The 18630-nt window shown below is 48.3% G+C and overlaps 1 protein-coding gene and 1 non-coding gene across 2 annotated transcripts in view; one reads left to right on the top strand and one right to left on the bottom strand.

The window, feature by feature from the left end:
* LOC142557446 (ras-like GTP-binding protein rhoA) overlaps window positions 1-17844 on the top strand; it is a 96613-nt gene extending 78769 nt beyond the window's left edge. Inside the window, exons 6-9 of the mRNA XM_075669296.1 lie at window positions 8126-8280; window positions 10502-10705; window positions 13388-13570; window positions 17184-17844. Coding sequence (XP_075525411.1) covers window positions 8126-8280; window positions 10502-10705; window positions 13388-13570; window positions 17184-17231 — 590 coding nt within the window. The 3' untranslated portion in view covers window positions 17232-17844. The remainder of the gene's footprint in view (window positions 1-8125; window positions 8281-10501; window positions 10706-13387; window positions 13571-17183) is intronic.
* On the bottom strand, window positions 5748-5820 carry TRNAT-CGU (transfer RNA threonine (anticodon CGU)). Its single transcript has one exon. It is a non-coding gene; the product is annotated as a tRNA-Thr (tRNA).
* Window positions 17845-18630: the final 786 nt, after the last annotated feature.

The raw sequence follows: 18630 nt of genomic DNA, 5'->3' as shown, positions 1-18630 counted from the left end.
TTATATCGACTTTGGTTGGGCGTTGCCTTTACTAAAGCCTATGCCTTCCGCATAGGGATGACCGACACCCCAACCTGTGACCACTGCGGCCATGAAGAATCAATTGGCCATATTTTGTGCGCCTGCCCGCAGTACAGTCCACAGAGGGCATGCCTTAGCCACGAACTTGACCAACTGGACGACCAACCGCTATCCGAAAAAAGAATTCTGCAACATCGAAAGGACCTACCGTCACAGAAGAAGGCCGTGCAAGCGCTTCTGCGCTTTTTGCGATCTACCGGCCTGTGTGAACGACTTTAACTGGAACGCCTTTTGTGCGTGTGTCTCCATGTGTGCGCGTGCGTTTATTTATTTTTTTTGCGTTTTCCTCTCTGTCAGCTTTCTAACCCCTATCCCCCATCCCCAGTGTAGGGTAGCAAACCGGAGACTCATATCTGGTTAACCTCCGTACCTTTCTTCTTCATTCTCTCTCTCTCTCTTCCCCACAATTCGCGAGAGGCAGTGCTATTTGTTCAATTGTCTTCCGTTTCTCTTAAAGATCACTATCCCCCTCTCTCTCTCCCTCTCTTCTGAAGGTATACGGTTCATATTTTGCATTTCCTTAGCTCCCTTTACCGATAACTATCCTCGCTGCTTCCGTGTCTGACGAGCCCCTCCCCCCTCCCCCCCCCCCCTCCCCCCCGTGTCTTTCCTTATATGGTGTCGTGAAAGCGCATGCGGAGGTGCAAAAAAGAAAAAAAAGAAAGAAAGAAAGCGACGAGCGATTGTCTATAAGCTTTCGTCTGCCGCAGCCTTATCAAGTGCGCAGGTATTTTTCTTCTTTTACCGCGCTTCGGCCACCGTGCGTGACGTGTCCGCCCGAAACAGCTTATGCAGACGTCGAGACCGATAAGGATTTATAGTCGCTCGAACAACAATCGAGTCGATCGTCCGCCGAGGAGCTACGCATGTAGTTCCCCGGGATGATCGCCGTCGCCTCTACGTAGGCCTCCTCGTAGCTGACGCTGCGCGCCATGCCAACTTTACACGCGTTCTCCGAATGAACCGTCCCGTGCGATTTGTGCCAGCGACCACCAGTTGCGCTTATAAGCGGACTGTCCAGCGCGAAAATCGCGGACGTCGGCGGCGTCGGCGACGCCAGCTTTCCTGGTAATCACGTGAGTGCGTCGCATTACCGTTGATTTGCTTAATCGCTTATTTATGTTGACCCGTCGTGGTGGCTTAGTGCGGCTATGGCGTCGGGCTGCTATATAAGCCCGAGGTCGCGGGTGTGATTCCCGCCCGCGGAGGGCCGCGTTTCGACGGGAGCGAAATAGAGGAAGGGGGGAGGAGGAAAAACCAAAAAAGAAAAACCAAAAGAAAGCAAATAAGAAAAGTTCGTGTACCGTGCGTCGGTGCTCGTTAAGGAAGCCGAGGTGGTCAAAAATAATTCCAGTGTCCTGACTACAACCGCGCGCCTCGTATAGTTAGATCCTGTTTCTTTTATTTTTTGCCATAATTTATTTTTTATTATCAATTGCAAGTGTTGGCCGCGAGTGGTATATCTCGCTGACTTTTTCACAACGCTCAATTGTTGTATGAATAAAGGACGATTATTGATGAAGTGAAATAGTTCAGCTATATACGTTTAATTTTGGCGCGGCAGCCGGGAGAACTTCTGAAACGAATTTCTCCCGGTACTCGCCTCCTTTTGGCTCTCAGAAGGTTAGGTTAGGGAACACCTGCAGGCAGTTCTTGCCCGGCAGTTTGTCACGTGACTTCCTAGCGTCAATAGGAGGTAAGCGCCGGGAGAAATTTCAGAAATTCTCCCGGCTACTGGGACAGTAGACGGTGTCATTTTTTCTTAAGGTACCAAGTTTGGCCAGCGGCCTAAAGCTAGTGAGGCGCGTTATTTGCACAGGCTTTAGCCAAAAATGCGCGTGCTACTCCGCGCTTTTTTTACCGCATACATCATTCGACTATAGTTTCGTGTCCCGTGGGAACTGCCTGTCTTCGCCTCCGCAGCTGTAACAGCTCCGGAGCTTGGGCTACTAAGGCGAACACTCAAATTTCTAGTAGCCACTTTGCCGTGGTATTCGTGCATCAGTCTTCCTTTTAGGGCACATTTTCCTTCCTCGCGCTTCGCAACTGTAGTTCCGCCCGTTACATGACTGTTTGTTGTACATCGACGGCGGATGCAAACGCACCGGCATGCTCACACTTACCGTCACCGGAGGCTCCCGTCGCACTAAGCTGTGTGAGATGGACCATGACTGAAGATTGGGCTAGTTCCTAAGACATTAAGAATGACGAAGCATTGCAAAGGTAAAAATAATTGCAACGGACAGAGAACGGGAACTTACTGACGTACGTGCGATCGGCGAAGCAGTCCAAGAAACAAATAAGGGAGACCTATATTTCTCATTCTTTTTGTCTATAATTATACAGCGCAGCTCTTAGCCGCCTGTTCCTGCGTTGACCGTCGGCGTCAGTGTAACCGAGCGAACGAGCACAGCGAAGGATGCAAGAGCGAACGCGGAGCGCATGGGGGACATGAAAGGCTGTGATAGCGAAGAGAGCGTGAGGAGTAGGGTACGGCAAAAGCGTGAGAAGAAAAGCGTAGGGCCGCGCAAGATGGGCTCTGCGGCGACGACCGCTACGAGATGGCGCCAGAGTAGTGCGTCGTCTTCTGTTCACCGATACCATGCGGAGAGCGCGCCGACCGGTACCATATATGGAAACGTAGCGCTGCGTGAGCAGGGGTCTGTCTGCGGCGGCTGCTCTGAATCGCATCCATGACTCATCCATGCGCTGCCTCTCGCGATCTCTCGATTAGCGAGGCGGTCGCGCCAGACTTTGCTCCGTTTGCAATGGGCCGCACGAGACAGATTGTCCGCACCAGCCAATACATCGCGAAATGAAAATGCGTATATATTTCGCATTAGGGAATATCGTAATCGTCGGCGAATTTTTTTATAGCGAAGCTTTCTTTGCCTTTTGTTTCGACTTTCCCACTGCTGCTTCTGTGTGACACACCGCGTTGGGGAGGGGTTCAGAGCTTGTGTACACATGACAGGAGCGAGTCAGAGAGGAAAGGCGACGCGAGAAACTCGTTTGGACCCCACCACGTCGAATGTGCACAATGCTCTTTGGAGCTCCCTGGGCAGCTCCACATTAGCCTCTCGACAGATGTAATTATCCGTGACCCCCATCAAAAGCATTGTAGAAACTGCAGCGCTTCCCCTTCTACTAACGTGCGAGACCAAAGGAGACGTAGATAGAACTGTAGAAAGGAGGGAGAAGAGACAGTTTCAATACAAGGGAAGGAAGGTGACGTGAGAAGGCAAAGAAACGCTACTATTAAAGACACGACAGCGGTTGCGGGGAAACTGGATAAACTTATGTGTAAGGTACGGTACAGTATGTTTCTGCCATTTGGGAAAAATAAACGCCATACAAATATCGACCGGACAAATCACAATGGACGTGCAGAAGCAGAGCCGCATTAATTAAAACGCACCGCGCGGTTCAGGCGACACTATACGGAAACGATCGGCCGTCAAATCAACACTTCTGTGCCCACCGCGGTAGCTTTGCGGTTATGGCATCGCTGGAGGTCGCGGATTTATCCCGACCGCGGCAGCCGCATTTCGGCGTGGGCGATACAGCAAACACACGCGCACTTGGATTTTGGGACACCTTAAAGGACGTCACGGTGTCAAAATTAATCCGGAGTCCTCCACTACGACACGCCTCGTAATCCGATTGTGGTTTTGGCACGTGCAGCCCCATAATGCAATTCAAGTTCAACACTTCTACCACGACGCGATGTGCCATGTGAGGCAATGACAATGCTCAACCCTCTCAGAGGTTATGAAAATGTGGCGCACAGCAATACCTCAAGCAAACACCTCTCCCTCTGTGCTCTACGCAGACAAACAGCAGAGGCGCACGCTAGTTAACGTGTAACATCAACTCACCACTCTCGTGTTAGACTGAATGTTGAACAAATTAAGCTTTCGCCGTCAACATCACCGCTAATTATCGCCAGTCAAAGCGACCATCACGGAAATCTTCTCGTATACATCGATTCCCACAGTGCGTGGGATCTGCATAATTTTCACTCCTGAAAGGAACGATACAACGTTGGGCGAACCCGAAACGGTACAATGTCTCGCAGCATGGCGTTCAGCTACGAGGAAAGGACCGGGCAATGAGAGCCGAGCCCGAAGGGCGGGGGTGCAGTTTAACACATTGTCCCAAAGCGTTAGCTGCCACGAGACGAGAATGGGACAAACTGACACGCTACGAGTCGCGTGACTGAAGGAATGAAGTAATTAATTCCAGTGGCCGAATGGAAGCTAGAGCGCACACAAGTGCGTAAGCTCGTGGCATGTGGAACGCGACGTATTCGCGCCAATCGCGGCAAAGAAGTGTGATACAGTAGAACGCGTTTAAGACGAAGTGCTTGGAGCGTCCTAAGTCCTTCGTTATGCAGGTCACTTCATTGTAAAGGTCCCGCAGCGCACAGATCGCATAAGAGCAGGCGATTCCGTTCTATAAAGCAGGGCTTGACTGTACTTGGCGTCGGCACGAGATAAGCATGCCTAAAGCTTGAACATCGCGCTGCTGTGTCTGTTGGGTTAGCGTTTCGATGCCACTGTCCATGGGAACATTTGTACCTCCCTACCAAGGAGGTTTAACAAAAATAATTCTGGCATGGAGACGGCGCCCTGAAATTGAAGCCGGCCGCCGGCATCTTACTAAGGGAATCGATTAAGGTTAGGATGTGACGGAGTTGAGGAAGCGTTTTTTCTTTTCGCTTTCAGCGGTTTTCAAACGGCCAATTTCGCGATGCAGATGATTCTTGATGTGTCTGTCAGTGTCACTTAGGTTCAAAACTGAACGTCTTGACAACTTGTTATGGGAGATCGCGATATGACGACTAAGCCAATGGTAATATTCTAGCCCGAAACAACAACTTTTATTTTTGCAATCACTCCAGAATTTATCACACAGCAAGAGCAGCTGCGCTGCCACTATTCTCCGCCTAGTTTCAGCACACTTTTAACAATGAAGTAAGGGAAAGCCCTGGCTACACCTCTGCTGGTAAGAATCTGCGGTAGTTGCCACTCCACAATTTTTCGTAAAACGCATGTGCCACAGCATAACCTTCATTGGAGCCAAACAATACGGGCACAAGCCTGCATGTTATCGCTCATAACCACTGCAGTCACTCCGATATTATTTTCGGTCTTCTGACAAATCCTTCGTCATTCTCCGATTAACGAGAAAATCAAAGCAGTCTTCGTGCGCCACTTCGGTAGCAGCGAAAACTTCTTAGCTCACTATCTCTCATGCAAAGCCCTTAAAGAGCACAAACGAGATGTTGAAGGTCACATTTGGCAAGAACGGGTTTTTGTGAGTCGGAAAAAAATTTACAACGTCGGCGACGACCCTCATTTGCAAGAAAAATAGCACTACGTGAACACCACCGTGTAGGCGTGATGTTGCGATACTTGCAATGACCGAAGTTGATGTCAAAAAAAAAAAAAAGGTTTACTGAAGAGCGGCAGATGCCCGTTGGTTCCCGGGGCAGATACCCAGTGACACACACACTGCGGCCGCATGATAAATACCCAATCGTATGTCATAAGAAGCCAACAAACACTGACACCAAGTACAACACAGGGGAAATTACTTGTGCCTAATAAATTAAATAAGCAAACGATAAATTATTGGAAATGAAGGTGGATGAAAGAACAACTTGCCGCAGGTGGGAAACGATCCCACAAGCTTCGCATTACGCGTGCGATGCTCTACCAATTGAGCTACCGCGGCGCCGTTTCCCCGTCCACTTTCTTGGGCATTTATGTTTCCTGTAGTAGAACCCTGGGAGTGTTAGCCAGCGCCACCACTCGCTCACCACTCACATACACGCATGCATACCTATCTCGTGCCAATACCAGCTATCGTTTCGAGAAGGCTGACTCGTGTCTCACGTCGCATGGCAACAATTGGCTTTTACATATGGCTTTGATTCTGCTGGATTGGAGAACTTAAGGAGAGATACGCTCATTACATACAATGAAACTACAAAACATTGCTACATGGGAAGAAGGGAGTTTGCACCCCCTCACTGTAGGCCAAACAAAGCACAAGCAATTACACTTAGGCAATTGCAAACACAGTCCTATTATTCACCTGCACAAACGAAGGAATGGTATGACATTGCAGACATGAACTATATATGCAAAGTATGCAAAAAGGAGATGCGCGTGCTTGAACGTGTGCTCTAGGAGTGTGGGTCGCTCGGCCCTGGCATTTCCCGGAATCGGTTTTCAGGAATGATTAGATCCCACGATCATATCCCTCAAGTCCTGGCTGTCCAGTACGCCCGTGATAGGGCCAGGAGGCTTGACGTCCCGGTCCCAACATGGGACTAGCCAGGCAGAGAGAGAGAGAGAGAGGTTTCATGATACGAAATGCAGAGAGGTTGGCCTGAGGTATATTCCTCTAGCCAACTACTCGGCGTTGGGGGAAGGGGAAGAGGGAAAGAAATAGGGAAGAAAGAGGCGCATGATGGGTGATGATGACGAGAGAAGGAGGATGTAAAACATATGGCAGGCAATTTGGTATGCTCAAAGCCTACAGTCCAGGCCCGTACTTTTTAAAAAATTCAGTAACGCCTGGATGGCCTGGAAACTCGATTGAGCGTCTGGCCAAGGGCCTAAAGTAACGTCCTCCGACAGCGGTGGGCTGTCGAGACGCGTAAGGCCAAGACGCGGGCGTCACTTTTGGCGCTATTCCACGTACTTAGGGCATACACAAAGCCCATGACCTATAGTCTCATTCACATTGCACAACTCAGTCTGGAGACTCAGTGCGTCACATCAGGTGCCCGTATCCGCTCGTGAACGCTACCCCCAGCCTTAGTCTGTGCATAAGACTGGCACAGCTGCGTTGAATTTTCGGTTGTAGCCTAAATTTCATGGTAGGGTCCAATCTCTGGAGTCGTCTGTGGCGATTATCCGGATTGTCCCTGTTCTTTTCTGTCGAATTTCGTATGACACTGGAGAGGAGGCAGTTGGTGTCTGCTCTTTAAAAAGGAATTGCAAGCAGTGACTCTGGTTCTTTCAATGCTTTCTTCGCTTCGGCATCGGCCGGTTCGTTGCCGTGTATACCACAGTGACTGGGAATCCACTGAAACGTCATGTGGTGGCCGTTTCCTTGCGCTAAAGCCAGGCAGGTGGCAACACCTTGTACAGGACCTGAATGAAGTTTTTTTCCTCCTCCTCCTTTAAAAAGCGACAGGACCCGTGCCGGTCCCCATTAATCTTTAAATGCAGGAATGGAGAGCTCGAGTAATCGCCGTCCTTAGTACTCTGGCCGTCGCATAGCAACAGGTTGCTTATAAAACCTACAGCGCGCCACTTTCCCCCCATCCTTCTTTCGCGACAGCTGGCGCTTTGAAACGCCACGTGACGCAGCAGTGACTCCGCAGTATTGGCCCACGTTTCGTAGTCCATGCGGCGTGCGAGCGCTCTGAGACGCTGTGTGACGTCGTAGCGCCTTCGGACCCGGATGCAATGAAACGTGCTGGAAGGTTTCTTCGCCGGAACACAATAAATCAGTCGTTGTCGATGGCGTCATGGTGGTCACCGTTATCCTTCCCCTTGCTGCTGTCGCCACATACGATATTACTCGCTCTACACAAGCATGTCGATCCATCTTTTAACGCTTTGAAGAACCCCAAGCTACGTTGGACAGCCTGCTAAACACTTCGCGCAACAGTTATTCCCACAGCGCGTGGGACCTGGACAATATTCGTTCTGTGAAAGTCCGAATAAACTACTGTTCACTTCAGTGGGACTCGTTGTCCCAGTTAGCGCAGGTTCCATTCTGCTGTAACTGCCACAACGTGCCAGAAACTCACGTGACGTCTCACGTGACGTCTCACGTGACGTCTCCTTTTGTGTCACGTGTACCGAGACGATATGCTGTGATTCGCCGTTCGGCGTGCCCTGTTTTGAAACGCGGCGCAGCTCTCTCGCGGCATGGTTTCTGACCGGAGCGATTAAATATAGTTCTGAGCTCGGGTGACAGTCGCGTGCATAACCTGTGTTATCCCCCCCGTCCTTCGCAGCGATGCTCACGCTCAAGGTGGTGGTGGTCGGAAGCTGCGCCTGCGGGAAGACCACGCTGATACGGACTTTCCTGCGCGATGACGTCAAGGGCTCCGTGCCTGCGCCAACCGTCCAGGAAGTCTACGTCGGTCACATGCAGCACGACGGCAAGAAGGTGCGAAGTTCACGCTGTTTCGGGGGCCTCTACATGGTGGAGAGAGGGAGAGAGAGAAAAGGAAAGAAGGAAAGGCATGAAGGTTGACCAAACCGAGTCCAGTTTGCTACCTCACACATCGGGAGGGGGACGGGATAGTGAAAGAGAAACAGAGAGAGAAAACATGAGTCTACTGTAAAAATATTTACACCACACCCTTAGAAGTGAAGTTTGTATAGTTAATCTAGAAGTCATCGTATTTTACGTATATTGTGTATCCTTGCAGTTTGTGGTTTCCACTACTTTTTAACTTTTTAAACTATGAATTGCTGCTTTTTACTGTTCTATTTTTTTGTTATTCTCACTGGGGGTTTGTACTTCTGGGTAGCTGGCGCTTTGTCAGGCATTTGTTTGCCTTTTCGCCAACGTCCCCGAAAAATCTGTACGTGATTGTACGAAAACAAACCAACTTCTTAAAAAAAAAAAAGCGGGTGTACGTATGTCTGCAACTCGCATTCTTGCAGCCGTTTTGGATGTAAGGGTGTGTGAGTTATAGACAAATTTACGAGCGTTTACACTTTAAGGGCGTAAATTATATTATGTGACGGTGTACGGAAGCTGTACCATCATGCGTAAACAGGAATCTCGCAGGCACTGGGAAATAACTGGCAAACTTGAAGGTAAGGAATGATGTACATCCGTCTATAACTCACACTCTTACACCCAGAAATGGTGCTAAGAATTGAGTGGTAAACCAATTTACGCCCGTATTTACTTATAAGGGTTCGAAATACTTCACCGTGGGCGACTCTTATTTGGAAATTTACCAGGCCCGGACATGGCGCCAAAGTTTTATGTGGATGGATGTCAAGAAATTAAGACACAAGGATATGTGCTCAGGTGTAGTGATGTAAACGGGCACGAAGTTCGAAAATACAGAATACGAACGTTCAGGCCAACACGTGGCGAATATGTACTCTGCGGCGCGAGGGTCGCCTAAGCGAGAATAGAATTGCAGCGTCGAATGTTGGAAGTTCAGTGAACTTGTATTCGCTTTCCTTCCTGTGTGTTTGTGTGGTTACAGCGTATAATTTCTTTTTACCCGAGAAACACAGAATTTAGCGCTCTGAATAGCCATTCACGTTCTAAGCCGTTTCTACACTTTTCCTGTGCGATTCCTTTCGGGCGCGCTCGCCATAGTCGGTCAGGCTAAACTGCGGGCCAGTTGACCCTCTCATTTCGATGACGTTGAGGATTTATAATTGGCAATCCCTTTGAAAACAGGGTGGCGTCCAATAGACTGCCTGCTTGAGCTGATCAGGTTTTATATACGTATCGCAGTCTAGAATTTGTCTATCTCAACTTTCTATTCTCTAGCTTCGTTAAAATTCCTGTATCTATATTGTACAGTTGCCGACTGTCATAGAATCTAATGACAATGCTGTCGAGTAAGCCGTGGTGATTTTGACGTCACCGCTTTCGTCACGCCGGGCTTGGTAATGGAAATTTCGGCCATACAGCAGCGTGACGTCAAAAAGCATAGTGCACAGTCCTCTTCATATGTAGATGGCGTTGTATGTCCTTGGAAGAGTACATGCCATGGGGAGAGCGATGGAGCGGGAAAGGAGGAGCATCGGTGGAAAATGACGTAGAGAGGCGCGTGACAGAAGGAGCGGCGGCAGTTGATAACAATAGCATTGATAATTGCACGTGCACGACGGCGGTAGAAAGCAGCAAAGGCTGCCGGTTTTAGCGAATCGTATGGCGCCAAATTGCTGTCGCATTACACCTGCTGACGTGTAGCGTGATTATCTGAGCGCTTTTCATATCGAGCCTTTTCGACGTGGGAACTTGGGTAAACACGTGTACCCGTATGGCTTCGGCAATGCTATTACTAGCATTACTGTTTGTAACGTTACTAGGTATAGTTTTGCATATTGGTATGTAGCTTAGGAGAACTTCTTGTTGGGCGAGTTGGTGCATCTTCGCGAACAGTTTTATAACTGCGCAAACAAACGACCACAGAGAGAGAGAGCACACAAGGACAGCGCAGTCCTTGGACAGTCGCAGTCCAAATGCTCTGACACAAGGACTGCGCCTGTCCTTGCGTGCTCCCTCTCTGTGGTCGTTTGCTCGCGCAGTTATAAAATTGTTTGCCAATCATTGGTAGCGTGATTTGTGCTGCATATATGTCAGCTGAATCGCGCCCTCCACAGACGTGTCGTCGCCGACTGCTGCGCAGGTCCGGCTGGTCATCTGGGACACGGGCGACTCTGACCTGCTGTGCGACCCGCACCGGGCCTCTTGCTACGCCGAAGCCGACGTGGTGCTCATCTGCTTCTCGGTGCGCGACATCTTCTCCGGCAGCGAGGTGCCGACCCGCTGGGCGACCGAAGTGCGACACTTCAACCCGAACGTGCCCGTGCTGCTGGTCGCCACGCAAATGGTGGGCGTGACGTCATTGTCCCCGCGAATGAGCTCACTGAGGAATGGCCGCGGAGCCGATGCTCTCACCTCGTTGGCACATAGGGAACCAGCGCTAGCTATAGGAGGCGTTACAGCAGTTTGAACAGCTTGTGTGAATGTCTGTGACTATTAATGCAACTTCTATTAGACCACACGCGTCAGCGAACCCACCGCTAATTTCCTTCTTTCCTTCCCTCCTCTCTCTTCCTGCCATCTTTGTTTTTCCCTCTCCCATTGCCCCGGTGTAGGGTAGTCAACCGGACGTTATTCTGGTTAACCTCCCTGCCTTCTGCTTTTTCTCATTCCTCCTGCTTCTAAAATGGAGGAATCCTTCTTCAGTGCCTATACTAAAAGTTCTCTGACTACTAGAAATACTCTGCTCCTGTAGAGAGGCCGCAGGGATGACACGGCGCCCGGAACGATAACAGACGCGCGCCTGTGTCAATCTTTGCTTAAGCCCGACGCGTAGAGCCAAGCTGTCCAAGGCCGTACGCGTTACAAAGAGCGAATGCGCTCCTACTTTCTGGCGCGCAGGTGTCCAGTCGGCTCAGACGCTGGACACTCGTGCGTCGAGATGAGCGGGAGCGGCGAACTTGCGGACGCGAATTCGCAACTGGTCCCGCTAAAAACTGTTTACTCCGCCCACTGAGTTGTGCGTTATAGCCTGGTGTTGGCATGCGAAGTTTCAGTGCTTGTTGTCCATAACCCGAACGCACTAGGTCCAACGCGGGAGAATGCGCACTTCGCGTGCATTCGCGGGCTTCTTCGACACTCGGAAAAACACTTTTATATAACGCGTATTGGGCAGCTGAAAGCTGTATCGGGTGTTTTTCACGTCACTCTATACAATTTTCTCATCGACACTTTCCGTCTTATTATAATGTTTGAGAAGTCGATAAATTAAGATTAGTTATCTAATTAGTCGGAATGAAAAAAGGAATAGTTTGGGTATCTCCTAGTGGGCGGCAAACAAAATTACTTTTGTTCTGTCCAGCTACGTGCCATTTGCATATTTGCATTTGTATGTTTGCATTTGCCTAATTTAATGTTAGCCGGGACACCCTGTATATGTTCACGGGGTCTCGTTGAGACCTGCAACTTTCGCGAAGTCTAGAATCGCCTTTGTCGCGCCCAGTGCTCGAACGCATTGCTTCTTCGCAGGCCTAGAATGTGCAGCAACACGAGGACTGAATGTTCACGCAAATGTAGCCCGGGTTTTAGAGATTTCTGTCCGAAGAATAGCCGCTGTAGGCGCAATGAACACGAGCATTGCACGTATGCAAGAAATTCGGGTGCCTGTCTACTCAATCTTGTGTTGGAACAAATCACAAACGTCACTTGACAGAAACGTTCCCAGGAAACCTACAAAAATTTTCTAATTAGTAGATTAATTAGCAGACAAATGATACTGCATGCAGAATCACTTGACTCACCGAGCCTTCCCTATCACGGCAACGGCGGTGAGCCGATGTTGTTGTTGATAACGGTCATGCGACTTCACTTGCTGCTTGATAACACTCACTGCAGGAGGCACAAGGCAGTCTCGGCGATAGCGGTTTTATCATATCTCCGATATTAGCCCGCCAGACGGCTTGGCATGCTGCCCCGGATGTTGGGTGATAAGTTATGTTCAACTTTGAAGCTTATTTCGAGACGGCGGTGATACATACGGGAAGATATTTGGGGATACATTCTTTCCTTTTGAATCTACACTTGACCCCGAGACTTTCCTCTGTTCTTGATGAAATTGTTGTCAGTCGCGCACATCTTTCTTTCACTGTATCTTGTTTTTACTTAGCGCCGTTCGGAATTAACAGCGTACATAACCTGGTGACTGAGCAACGATTTCTGTTGACGAAATGCTGTTTTCTACAGTAATGTATTATAAAGAAGCTTGTCGCAAAGAAGCATTTCGTAGTTTTGAGCACCGATTTCTGATGACGAGATGCTGTTTTCCACAGTAAGATATTATAAAAAAGCTTGTCTCAAAGAAGCATTTCGTAGTTTTGCCCTTGTTACGTCCTAGATGTTCTCTGGAACTGCGCCTTTATTGGCTGGATTCGATACCATCGTCAGAGACGGAATATCCATGGGAAGGTGACCTCAGGCCTGGCAGGCTGAGCAGAGAAGCGCTGGCATTGCTATACGATATCCGAAACCCTGTCCGTTAAGACACACGGACTTTGCACTGAAGCCGTCGAGAATCTCGCGGTGCATCGTCACGTTGCCAGGAGTTCTGACACTGAAAACGTGAACGGCTACAGAAGAACTTCAGTTTGGCCTAGTTGGTGTTTACTGCATATCATATTGACCGCAAATAAAGACCGGGACAGCGGAAGAGAACACCAAAACGACACGTCGCGTTTGTGTTCTCTTCCGCTGTCCCCGTTTTTTAGAGACGAGGACAGCGGTGTCACGGTGACAGGAATGAAGTGCGAGACGTAGCAAGGAGTAGAGGTAACTTGGGCTTCGGCCCGGCTTGTCGCAGTCGTTCGTAATTTTTCGGTGTCAAAAACTCGGCGCAACGTAACCACGAGCGTGCACCAACAAGCGGCAGTTAGTTCATCGCTCCACTAAAATCACGCGGGGCCTTAAATTAGGTCAATCAGGCCCAATTTAATTTAAGTTGACCCTTTTCCTTTTCTGTGACGTCACACCGCAGGATCTTCGCGAGGACTCCGTGACCGTTCAGGAGCTGGCGCAGATCAAGTGCCGGCCCTCTAGTGTCGCCGAGGGTCTACAGCTGGCCCAGAAGATCCAGGCGGCGCACTACGTCGAATGCTCAGCGCTAGACCTTGCCAGCGTGCGCAAGGTCTTCGAGAGCGTGCTACACACCTGCCTCAGGGTACGCTCCGCACTTTCTTACTGCATTCAATGCTATAGCAACAGTGTGGGTGGACTTGAGCCTCTGTGCAGCTATCCAACAGAGAACTCGAGGTGCGCTGAGCGTACGCAAGCGCGTTACAGTGTGCACGATGCTATTAAATGCTATTGCATTTAACAGCATCTGCTATTGCTACACCTGCCTCAGGATACGCTCCGTACTTTCTTACTGCATGCAATGCTATAGCAACAGTGTGGGCGGACTTGAGCCTCTGTACCGCTATCCAACAGAGAACTCGAGGTGTGCTGAGCGTACGCAAGCGCGTTACAGTGTGCGCGATGCTATTAAATGCTATTGCATTTAACATCATTTGCTATTGCTACACCTGCCTCAGGATACGCTCCGTACTTTCTTACTGCATTCAATGCTATAGCAACAGTGTGGGCGGACTTGAGCCTCTGTGCAGCTATCCAACAGAGAACTCCAGGTGTGCTGAGCGTACGCTAGCGCGTTACAGTGTGCACGATGCTTTAAATGCTATTGCATCTAATAGCATCTGCTATTGCTATCGTATCTGCAAATGCTATTGCGTTAAATACTAGGCGTTCGCCGACCTTCTTTGTTCTTCTCGACGCATAGTAAAGCGCGCTGATGTCGGGGAAAATTGCAGACCAAGACGTTAGCGGGCCGATATTGATTTCAGTGCACCATAAAGTTCTTCGCAATTGTTATAATGCTGTTTACCACTCGGGGCCGATCCTCGAGGCAGTGCGTAATCAAATGCGTGGGCGGTGAGATCGTGATAAGGATATCGTATTACTCACCAAGGTGTACACTCACTAAAGTAGCGTGAGGAACTCTTATTCTTTTTTTTTCTTTTTGGTTAAAGCATTGTAGGACACTGTACATATATATTTTTACAAAACTCTTCAAATTCTGTGCGTGGTATGAGTAAATGCGCTACTTGGGAATAATTTACTACAAATTTCACTTCTCTACACCAAGCCCTTTATTTTTAATAAGTGGGACGTATTTTCCCCACTTACACTAAATTGTACTTCAAGAAGTTGGACGCAAATGTCCCATTGACCCTCTAGGGTCGTGATGCGAAATTAATTCTGCGTACCTCCCTCGCGAACCACAACTTTCGAAATTTATTTTGTGGTATTAGTAAATGAGGTGCCTAGAAGAAGTTGCTTGCAACTAATTTCCCTTCTGTACAACAAACCGTTTAATTTGAAACACAAAAAGGGACTTATTTGTTCCATTGACACTACGTGAATTTTTTTTTTCGAGAAGCGGGACTAATTTGCCCGACAGACCTTCGAGGGTTACAACGAAAAATATTATATATTTAACTTCTTCCCCCACAAAGCGGGTGAAATCACGATGGACAAACAGGCACGACGGAGGCCATACAAAAAAAAAAACAAGAAAGTTTGTGCGCACTTTTCCCCAGAGCGTGGAACACCAACGACATCAGCGCTTTTTTCAAGTGAAGTTTATTGCAACAGCCATGTTCGAGTTACATGGCAATAGTATTACAGCAGGAGGTCCTAGAATTATGAAAAAAAAAAACTCTGGGCCACGCGTTCATACCCGGCTATGGCTAGGCGGCCGCATTCTTGGGGGGGAAAGGCGGAATTCGAGAACGTTCGCATGTCGAGCGTTTGTGTGGACGTTAGAGAGCCCGCGTTGATAAAACATAAAGTAACTGGGAGCCCTCGCTACGATCTCTTTGTGATATAGCCCCACCGGTGTCGCCTTTAGGCGTCGAACCACCATTGCTCAGCGAACGCAAGAGCAAAATATGCAACAAGAACGCGAATGAACAGTCCGAGCTTAATTAGCGAACCTGAGAATGTGGTGAAATAACGGCATTCTGCCGATACATTTGTTGGTATCCCCAGCAGCAATAAAAGAGAGGCATACAGACAGACAGACAAAGAACTTTATTGATGGTCCTGAGGAACCGGGCGTTAGGGTACCTCCCTTTTGCAATGCTCAAGTTGGATTCAAATGCCCGTTGTGCCTAAACACACAATCTCTGTGACCTCTGTGACACTCGATTTTGGGCGGGAAAAGCTACATCCTTCATATTATACGACGTCTGACTCGATTTCACAGGTCAGGAGTCATCACTGTTTGAAAAAGGAACTCGGTGCTCCCTCTGACATTGCTCTCGAAAGAACATATCTTTATAGGTTTTTTTCATCCTTTTTACATGTAAGTCTTCTTGTCAGTTTATGGTGTACTCACACTACGATAAAGGAAAAAAAAAAGCCATTTGGTTGTTTACTCTGCGTTCACAGCACTATCGCCTTTCGTTGCCCTTGTGTCACTTGAGACTTGCAACGTAGCGCGAAGTGAACTTTCTTTGAAGCTTTGCGTGCAAGGGGGGGGGGGGGGGTGAGCAGGCACTGATCGTAAGGCTATGAGGGAACGAAAACGCAATAGGCGGCAGATGACTAGACGAAAATCAGGATTATAATATAGTCTTGGGGGCTTGTTGTAGATTGTGTTGCTTGTGTAGGCATTAATTGAAATCGAAAGAGTAATACGGGTATTTAAAAAGGGACACGTAAGAGAAAGGCAGTAAATCAGTGCGACTGGTAAGGATTCTTTAAAAACTCCATCTTTGTTAATTTCGCACTGAGCGGTCGACTTGCGGAAGAGAAATTGAAGGTCAAAGTTTTATACTTTTTTAATTTGGTGGCGAATCCTCAGCGATGGTGCATTAGTGTGACGTCACTGATTTGGAAATTCCTTTTTTTTTGTATTTGAGCCGTTGTGGCCCACTAAAAGTTCTTGCAAACCCGCCGTGGCCGCTCAGTGGCTACGGTGCTGGGTTGCTAAGCACGAGGTCGCGGGATAGAATCCCGGCCACGGCGGCCGCATTTCGATGGAGGCGAAATTCCAAAACGCCCGTGTCCTTTGATTTAGGTGCACGTTAAGAAACCCCAGGTGGTCCAAATTTCTGGAGTCACCGACTACGGCGTACCTCATAATCAGATCGTGGTGTTGGCGCCAAAAACCCCGTAATTAAATTATTGTTAAGTTCTTGTAACGTGTTAAATGCAGTCTTGGACTATTTTAGAGTACAGTGTAGTCCATCTTTGCTGATAAAAAAAATTTAATAGGCCATTGCAGACACCGCCAAAACCTATGACGTCACGGCGATGTGGTGCGGGAACTTTACGGTGGCGTCGCCACCATTCCTCTGTATTTGCGGTTTTTCTTGCTTACCACTTCTCACAGTAAGAGTGGGCTTTTTGGTACTGTAGAAAGGTCATTTTTTCTCTTTAGTGTTAATTGAAGCGCTGTTCTGTCGAGTATGATCGTGTTGAAGTACCGAGGGGTGCTTACCTTAGTCTTGACATCGGTATCATGACGAAATTGGGATTATCTTTTAATTTAATATTTTAATAATTGGGCACATCGTAAAGAATGGTTGGCATCATGTCGAGTTAAACATTGAAAAAGAAGTAACATTTCACTGGCTGAACAGTAATAGCTCACTGTAGAGCCAGCTCGACAGTCACAGACAACACGTCAACAACCCTCTGCACCTTCTATACAGTGCTGTTAACATCTTGCCAATGTATGTGTGTTTCTTTCTTTTTTTTCTTTGTAGACGACGCAAAGTCGACAGAAGAAGTCAAGGTGGAAGTGCTGCTGCTGACGTCATCATGCGCGGAACAATTCCTCTGTATCTAGTCACACGACACGCTGGGCCAAAGAATCGAACGGTGTCATTTGGCTGCAGGCAGGCTTTCAGCTACATTCCAATCGACGTTCATTTATGCGCGGCCTGCCGCTGCACTCCTCGCTGCAGACCGGATGGGGAGACGTATACTGTTGCGAACTATATGTGCCTTTATTTTGCAGGTGACCTGATATTTCTAGAGGAGATATTTGCAACACATCTTTGCCAGGAAAGTCTATTTATAGCCTACGTAGCACGTTGCGTTGCGGCATGTTCTGCTTGCGAGAGTCGCCAAACGATATCCGCAGGGTACAAAGATAGCGTCGTGTATCGTTTGTTGTTGTTAACGATCGAAAGTGTGATATGCGAGCCGTATGTGTTGTGTCAGTCGTGAGACTCACGTCAGGTTCTAGCAAATGATTGAAACTTTAGCGTGAGAGAGAAGCTCTTAAAAGGAAGGGATGTGATATGCGGTTTAGTAATTTTGGGACCAATTACGTGAGCTGACGAAGTGTTAGTTGACAAGACGCTTGCACGTTGATGTTTTTAAATGATTGTTGTTCATAAACATGTATTTATGCCCAAACCACATGCTGTGTTGAAGACTCTTGACTGTGTTAAAGCCATGAGCTTCTGATGTTCTACTCAAGCAAACATATCCCAGGTGGCGATGTCAACGATTTGTTAGAAGAATATGTTCGGCGATCACATGGGATGTTTTGAACATTTTCGCTAATGTCACTGTATTTCGAGCATTGCTGGTGAGCTCTCAACGCGACATTGTCACGCGCGGTTAAGATGCTAACGAAGCGAGCTCAGTACATGAAATGTTTGCAAGGGTTGTAATAAATGGCTATTTCGCCATAAAGCAAATGGGTTGCCCACAAAATGCGGCTGGCTTGAAAGCATTATTTCTGTCCGAGTGGTTTCAATATGTGCGATGAAGAAATGTTGCAGTGCTCGAGACTGTGACACCGGCAAGAAACATGCGCATGATCCCACCTCGATTTGGGCGAAATTTCTGACGTACGTAATATCGAATATTCCGATGCTATGACATGTAGTACATGGGATGCGGTGTTTCCTTATAAAAGTAGGCAGCTCCAACAGGCAAGGCGAAGCCGTTGAGTGGAGAGTGCAAAATTCCCAGAAGTTACTACAAAGCAAGTTCTCATCTCCATGTTGCAACTGGGAAAGTAAAAAAGAAAAAGAAAAAGGACCTCATCCCCCTCCCCCTCTCCGATATGTTGCTCGGGAGCTGACTGTGGCCATCTGCTGTAAAAGCGGTAATACGCAATATCGTGTTAAAACGCAGTGTTTATGTTGGTTCATGGCAATGCAAACTAGCACTACAGCATTGACGATATGAAACATG

The sequence above is a fragment of the Dermacentor variabilis genome, chromosome 9 (assembly GCF_050947875.1).
Source record: "Dermacentor variabilis isolate Ectoservices chromosome 9, ASM5094787v1, whole genome shotgun sequence".
NCBI classification, from domain to species: domain Eukaryota; kingdom Metazoa; phylum Arthropoda; class Arachnida; order Ixodida; family Ixodidae; genus Dermacentor; species Dermacentor variabilis.
The sequence above is the reverse complement of the archived record's forward strand: the minus strand, read 5'-3'. Positions and strand labels throughout refer to the sequence as shown.